Source organism: Cucurbita maxima, unplaced genomic scaffold (genome assembly GCF_002738345.1).
Source record: "Cucurbita maxima cultivar Rimu unplaced genomic scaffold, Cmax_1.0 Cma_Scf00012, whole genome shotgun sequence".
In the NCBI taxonomy this organism is placed as follows: domain Eukaryota; kingdom Viridiplantae; phylum Streptophyta; class Magnoliopsida; order Cucurbitales; family Cucurbitaceae; genus Cucurbita; species Cucurbita maxima.
In genome coordinates, this window is record NW_019272028.1 from 3460589 (window position 1) to 3468298 (window position 7710).

Here is a 7710-nt window from a genome sequence, read left to right on the forward strand (position 1 = left end):
AAAAAAAAAAAAAAAAAAAAAAAAAAAAAAAAAAAGACAAATTTTCTTTTTTTATTTTGGTTTATATATTTTGAAATATAGCGGACGGTATTCCCGCGCATGAGTGAGAATCTGGGTTCTCTCAATTATTATTTTTTGGCCTTTTTATTAATTTACTGTTACTGTTTATAGAATTTAACCGCAAAAAACAAATTTTAATTCCTTCTTTCTTTTTATGTAAATTCATTTAAATTTCTCTAATCTTTTTATTTTCTGATTCATGTATATAATACTGATTAAAAAATATAATTTTTCTTTATTTATGTGGTATTTTTTAATTTTAAAATTGCCTTATTTTTTAATTTAAAATATCATTAATGCTTAAAGTATGATTACGTGACCAAAAGTGTTTTTTTTTCTTTCCCTTTTTTAGACAAAAAGTTTAGATTTGCCTATGAAAAAATCCCACTTTTTTTTTTTATATAAAAAATAAGTAATCTGAATAAAATGTATTTGTTTATTAATTTAATTTTTTTTAATGATAGTTTTTAAAATATTCACCGTCTATATTATAAAATTGATATCTCGACATTTTTATTCATTTGTTAAAAATTTCTCTTAATCTAATTCAATTAGATAAAAAAAATATTATAATTTGAATAAGTATATTTACTTATTTAATATTTATCATAAAAATAAAAGTAAAATAAATGAACGAACGAAACATTTAATCAATTTTATCACACTATTTAAATTTAATAACATATTTATAAATTTGAAAACCATATTATTATTTTTCAAAATTAAAAAAATTAAATAAAAAAAAGTTGCAAAAAGTCCAAAAATATAATTTGTATATAAAAAATAATAATGATACCAAGACGTTACCAAACAAAGTACAAAAAAACAAAACAAAACTTCAATATTTTCAAATAAATTTAGTTTTCTTTTTTAAAAAAAAAAATCAAAATATATCTGAAAATTTGTAGATAATATATATTTACTTCCACAGTAAATTTTTAATTTCATCAAATTACTGCGGAATATTTAAGTGTGTATTGCAATTTTAATTTTAAAAAAATTGTTATTTGAAAAATTAATTAAAAAGTATATTATATTTAAATTTTAGGATAGTAAAAAAAAAAATATGCGGTATTAATTAGGTAGAATATTTGAATTTTGAGTTTTTGAAAGTGTTATTTGAATTTGAATATTTTGAAACTAATATTAGAAAAATATTAATTAAAGAAAAAAGTATGTCATAATTATTATCGAAGAGCGGGCAGCGGAGCGTGTAGGATTGGCCGTTGAAACCGAAAGAGGACGCCAATTAATTAGAGAGCTAAATGCAATTTGAATTTTAAAAACCAGTTCAAATTTCTATATAAATTTCAGTTATTGTTTTTAATTACTTAATTAATTAATTAATCAAAATTGGAATTTATTGATGCATTGAAGTTAGAATATTTTTTTTTTTTGTTAGGAACAAAATAATAATAATAATTTGATTTGAATGGTCGTTTTATTGTCAATTTGAGTATAATATAAAATAATTAAAAAAATAATTGTTGGTAATAAAAAGTTTTGTCTTTTAATTTTCGAATGGTAATTCATGTTACTGAAATCGGACCGCAAACATAGTCTAATAAAAATAAACATAGACTAAAACGATCCAAAGCATGGAAGGAACCATATGTTAAACAAACCCTAGTTGACCCTACACTCTCCAAGGTCGTGTGATCGTAGTTTAGCCCAATCCAATTAGCTATTTTATTTGAAAATCTTAATGGTTTGGAATCCGAATTTGACATATAATAGCTCTGACATTCTCGTGCATCCCGTACAATATGGTCAAGTTACCTACTCCTTGCTTTTCAAGAGTAAATATTATCTTACAAACCAACATGAATCTTCACAGACATCTCGTAAAAATTCATAGGAGATCACATGACATAGAATAGTTAAAAAATGACTTTTCGTTATAAATCATATTTATTTATTTATTTTCATAATAAAAACAGTTTAAAATGGTTTAAAATGTAATACACATTAATCTTTTAAAATTCGTTTAGTAATAAATATTTTAAATTGGTTAAAATTATTTAAAAAAAGAATGAATTATTTCTCTAAAAGATAACTTAGTTATTATTTTTCTTATAAAAATAATTATTTGAATTGAAGTGACAGAAAGTAAGATGTATTTATTAATATTTTGAAACTATATTATTTTTAAAAGGTATATTAAAAATAACAAAATTTCGAAGGCTACCCATCCATCGCCATCTACGTGGCCCAATAGTTTCTCTCCAACTAACTTATCCACATCTAATTAGACCCCTCTCTTAATCATAATATTTTAAATATTAAATCAAATTCCCTGTCACTAAAATATCTTGCAATCTATGGGGTTATTTTATTTAAATTTTATATTTAAAAACGGAAGGCAGATGATCGGCTAAAAGAGAAGTTAGTTTCTCACTTTTAAATTTAATTTTAAAATTTTTTTACATTTAAATTAGTTTTTTTTTTATTATTTTTTTTTATACTAATTGGACTAATTTCATTTGAGATGTTTTGTTTTTTTTAGCATTTACAGTAATTCAGTTAATTTGAACACTATTTTTTTTTTCTTAGATTAAAAATTTATATTATCAAATTTTGTCGTTACTATGGATTTTAAATTTTGTTTTAATATGCAAAATTTTATTATTTAATTTACTTTTATTGGTCGGGGGCAGAAAAGTAAAAGTGGGAGTGAGATTATGGATACAGCTTGCTTTGAGTTGAAGTTATTTTGTGAAGTGTGGATTCTATGGGAATAAAACAATAACACATTTTTAGGTGAGAAAATACATTAAATAATGGAATAAAAGGTTTTGGGTCTATTTGTACAAGCAGTGTGTCGCATTCATATCCCACTAAATATTCAATCGGAACACGGTTCGTCTCAATCTTATTTAAAAACGTCAATGATCCTAAAGTCAATAGAAATCAAGTGTTAAATTTGCAGATCAGTGAATAAACCGACACGAAAGAAGAGTCGTTTTTCATTTGGTGTCAGAAATGCACTATATTTATTATGAAACTCTTGGAATTTGATCTAAAAACCTTGTTGAAGAACGAGATCTTTAGCTTTACTCAATAACCCAAAGAATGATAAGGAATTATCTGAAGTAAATTTTTTGAAAGAAGTTACCTTGATAATCAAGATCAAGAATAAAGAAAACTCGGTTCGAATCATTCTACAAGATAGCTTGAAATGTCAATTAAATGAGTAACGTTGAAAAATTATGTGCTTCTGTAAATTATTCTCCCTTCCCCATAATATCCTCGAGGTAAAGTTGGAGATTTAGTCGGGATCGATAAATTGAGAAAAATAGGCAAAAAGGCTAAGGAAGAGGGCTGAGTATATGAGGGGCACTATGGGAGCCATGAGGTCCTATGATATCAATTATTGAGCCCTCCATTTGAATCCCAATCATTGATGTAGCTATAAAGTCAAGAACCAATTGTTTTTTTTTTTTTTTAATGATTTATTTAATTTCTCTTCCCAACTTGAAATAAATAAAATAAAGCTATTTTCTGATGGGCCGTTTTTGTATCTGTCTTATTGGGCTTTATGGGCCAAAAGGCCCATTGAATATATGGGCTGAGATACTGAGACCTGGCCCAGTCCCTGTCCACTTTACTGACAACCGAACACGTGTTGAGCTGTGCTGTTTTGGTATATTTCCTTTGTACGAATATGTGTGATTGGGACCTTCTAAAATTTCCAACGGTATAATTTTGATTTAAATCTCATTTTCGTATTAGTCTTAAACTTCTATTTTAGGGTTGATTTTAGTTATTTAATTATAGTATAATTCAAACAAACCATCTCAGCTATTATTCTATTACTTTCAACTACTTGGGTTAATTTTCATTTTATTTTAATAATAATTTTTATAACTTGTAAAATAATAAAATGTACTTTTCACGAGTAACCCAATTTAAAAAATTAAAGAAAAAAAAAACTAAATTAATAAAAATAGATGTCTACCCATACTAAAAAAGCTTTTAAAATAATAAAAAAAAACTCTTCAAATTAAAAAAAAAAAAAAAAACTATATTAAACTTTAAATATATATATATATATATGAAAGGATTAAACAATATCATTTAGTTTAAAAAATTTCATTAATAACCGTAAAGATTTTTTAAAAACTTACAAAAACAACTTTTTAGTCAGTGTTCCATTTAAAAAATACTCATAAATTTTTTTAAAATAACATTAAAAAATTTTGAGATAATTTAGAAATTTTTTTTTTATATATATATATTAGTGGTAAGAATTTTTTTCTTTAGGAACATAAACAATATTAATGTTTTTTTATTAATAAATTTTATAGGTATTTTTTTAAACAAAACTATTCAAAATTTAAATATATTTTTATAGGAAGAATTTCAAAAAAAAAAAAAACTCTTAATGGCAAGTGGCCCTGAATGAACCAGTTGTTAAGGTTTGTGACAAAAACCAAAAAAACCGTACTCCAAACCCATCCCAACCAATTTACCATCACAAAAATTAAACGACGACGTGTCACTCTTTTTGCCGATCGCTTAAATCTCCCACCAAATCTACACTCACCATACACTCAAAATCCCTCTGTTCCTCAGATCCTTCTTCTTTAAAACCCATCCAAAATCCCTAGCCATTTGCTTAAGCTTAAACGAACTCCCCTGCATTGTTTCGCTTCAAAAGCATAGCACTCATGGCGGCTCAAACCATGGTTCTTTCCTCCGGTGTGTGCGCCAGCCATGGCGTGGCGTTGAAGAGAGAAATCGCTTCGTTGACGCGGAGACTTAGACCTAACGCCCAATCTAGTCGCTTGTTTTTCAATCCTCTGCCTTCTAGTTCCGTTTCTTTACCTGCTCGTGGATTTAGGACTCTTGCGATCTTTAAATCGAAGGCGAAAGTGCCGGCGAAGAAGGTAATTGTCGCGTTTTCTTTTTAGGAGGAATTTATGAATCTGAGAAGAAGTAATTTAGGTTTTCTGGTTTGATTTGGTTTGTTTAGGTTGTGAAACCGAAGGAGAAGGTTGAAGACGGCATTTTCGGGACGTCTGGTGGCATTGGTTTCACTAAGCAGAATGAACTGTTCGTCGGCCGTGTCGCCATGATCGGCTTTGCTGTGAGTTCTTTCTCCACTCTTTTCCTCTTCGAATTCTTTCGGTTTAAGCACATTGAATTAGAAATGTATGGATCTATGTTCATGACTTTAAATTTAGGGTTTGTTTTGTGTGATTTTTCTTTTAAACTCATTATTTTTCTTAATTTTTTAATACTTATTTTTTTTAAAACTAGTTCCAATTGGATATACATTTTGTTTTTGTATTTTTATAATTAAACTTATAATTATTATTTATGATTATTTGTAGTAGATTAAGGATTTTAGTATTTTATAATAAAAAAATAATTAATTAGCTAACTCAAATTAAAAAAAAAAAAAAAAAAATCAAAATGGTATTCGTCTGACCTAAGAATTGTATTTTTTTTATAGAGCAAATATTTTCTTAAGAAATTAAAAATAATGGGAGAGAAATAATAAGAAAATATTCTTTTTGTAATACTATTAATTAAATAATTGCATAAATATTTGTCATATTTTTGTGGGGATAAATTATTTAATTATAGCAAATATGAGTGTAATTAATTTCATTTGTTATTTTAATTAATTATTTTGTTCAATTGTAAACCCTAAATTTAAAAAAGGTTAGAATTTATTTATTTAGTAAAATATCAGGAATAGTTAAATAAAACAATTAATTAAAATGTGCAGGCGTCGTTGCTAGGAGAGGGAATCACCGGAAAGGGAATTCTGGCTCAACTGAATTTAGAAACTGGAGTTCCAATTTACGAAGCGGAGCCTCTTCTTCTGTTCTTCATCTTATTCACTCTTCTCGGAGCCATCGGAGCGCTAGGAGACCGTGGAAAATTCATCGACGATCCAGAACCAGCCACCGGACTGGAACGCGCCGTCATCCCTCCTGGCAAGGGCCTCAGATCGGCGCTAGGTCTCAAAGAAGGAGGTGAGTTACAGTACAGTGCAAACGAATTGTTCGATTAAATCTCGATAAATCAAATCTTACATCAATTCATGACGGCTCTGTTTTTGTATAGGTCCGTTGTTCGGATTCACGAAGGCAAATGAGCTGTTCGTCGGAAGATTGGCGCAGCTAGGGTTTGCGTTCTCGCTGATCGGAGAAATTATTACAGGTAAGGGAGCGTTGGCGCAGTTGAACATTGAGACGGGAGTGCCGATCAATGAAATTGAGCCGCTTGTTTTGTTGAACGTTCTGTTTTTCTTCATTGCTGCTGTGAATCCTGGAACTGGTAAATTCGTCACTGACGAGGAAGAGGATTAATGAATAGATCGATTCTGCTTTAGCTTCTCTGTACATGAACTTAGAGTTTCTGCAGTTTTAGCGTATTTATTTTGCATCAGCGCCCAAAAACAACGAATCTAAGGAACAACCTGCAATATTTCATTAAATTTGAGGTAGAATTTGATAAAATTAAATTTGAATATTTTCTAAAAATATTATAAGTTATGACCGTGAAAGATGGTCACATTCGTAGAGTGGAGCTGTCTCTTACAGGTTCTCTCTCTCTCTCTGAAGGTTGATTGCTTTTTAATTTTCTTTCTGAAGATTGGTTGCTCTTTAATCTTTCCAAATAATTTGGTTTCTGATAATGGCATCCCCTGTTTCGTTGGTAGGGTTAGGGTTAGGGTTAGGGATTTGGAATCCATTTGCTTCTCTGATGTGTTGATGTATTCTCAATGGATTTCATATTCAAATTATGTTTGAATAAGTAGGTCGTTTACCAGACATTTTAATTTATAACTTCAACTATGGGATGTAGATGGGGAGTTGTTTGTTGGCCATTCAAATTATGAACAATTGCAGATTACTAACATGATGCATTTCTTTTTCTAGTATTTATCTATTTATGGATAGCTTTCATTCTACCCAATAGAGATCAATTAGTAGTTTGTTTTTAGTAACTTAAGCCGAGGTTAGCCATTAGAGCTTATGTTCTTAGTAGACAATATCATATTATCGTAAAGGTTTGTAGTTCTTAACATGGTATAATAGTCATGCCTTTAACTTAGCAATGTCAATGAAATCCTCAAATGTCGAACAAAGAAGTTGTGAGCCTCAAAGGTATAGTAAAAAAGTGACTCAAAGTGTCGAACAAAAGATGTACTTTGTTTGAGGATTCTAAAGAAAAGAGTTGAGCTTCAATTAAGGGGATGTTGTTTGAGGGCTCATAGGCCTCAGGGGAGGCTCTATGGTATACTTTGTTCGAGAGGAGGATTGTTGGTGGGGAGTCCCACCTTGGTTAATTAAGGGGATGATCATGGGTTTATAAGTAATGAATATATCTCCATTGATATGAGGCCTTTTGGGAAAACCAAAAGTAAAGTCATGAGAACTTATGCTCATATCATTGTGGAGATTTGTGGTTCTTAAAATCTTATACTCTTTAAAACTACCGGACCTAAATGGTTACCTTTTCTCTTGTTCTCTGAATCGCGACACTGCTTGTTCAATGTATAGGCCCCATCAAATACATCGAAATATTTGTCCCTGTTTCTAGTAGAAACAATACAGTTGGTTGATGATAATAGGCATTAATATTACTGTAAGAACTCGAGAGATCATGGTATGAAGTAATAGTCATGGACTT

General features: G+C 29.0%; 1 protein-coding gene across 1 annotated transcript; it reads left to right on the forward strand.

Moving 5' to 3' along the window:
* The first annotated feature begins 4626 nt into the window (after positions 1 to 4626).
* LOC111487764 (photosystem II 22 kDa protein, chloroplastic-like) lies at positions 4627 to 6459 on the forward strand. The gene is made up of 4 exons (XM_023135290.1): positions 4627 to 4949; positions 5036 to 5149; positions 5798 to 6047; positions 6139 to 6459. Exons 1-4 carry the CDS (start codon positions 4731 to 4733, stop codon positions 6381 to 6383), a joined length of 828 nt encoding a protein of 275 aa, XP_022991058.1. The 5' UTR covers positions 4627 to 4730; the 3' UTR covers positions 6384 to 6459.
* The last annotated feature ends 1251 nt before the right edge of the window (positions 6460 to 7710 follow it).

Bases quoted from the DNA above. Each gene is read 5' to 3' on its own strand.
- LOC111487764 (XM_023135290.1), top strand. From the start codon at position 4,731: ATGGCGGCTCAAACCATGGTTCTTTCCTCCGGTGTGTGCGCCAGCCAT. The intron at 4,950-5,035 runs GTAATTGTCGCG...TGGTTTGTTTAG, and splicing joins CGAAAGTGCCGGCGAAGAAG to GTTGTGAAACCGAAGGAGAA. The intron at 5,150-5,797 runs GTGAGTTCTTTC...TAAAATGTGCAG, and splicing joins TCGCCATGATCGGCTTTGCT to GCGTCGTTGCTAGGAGAGGG.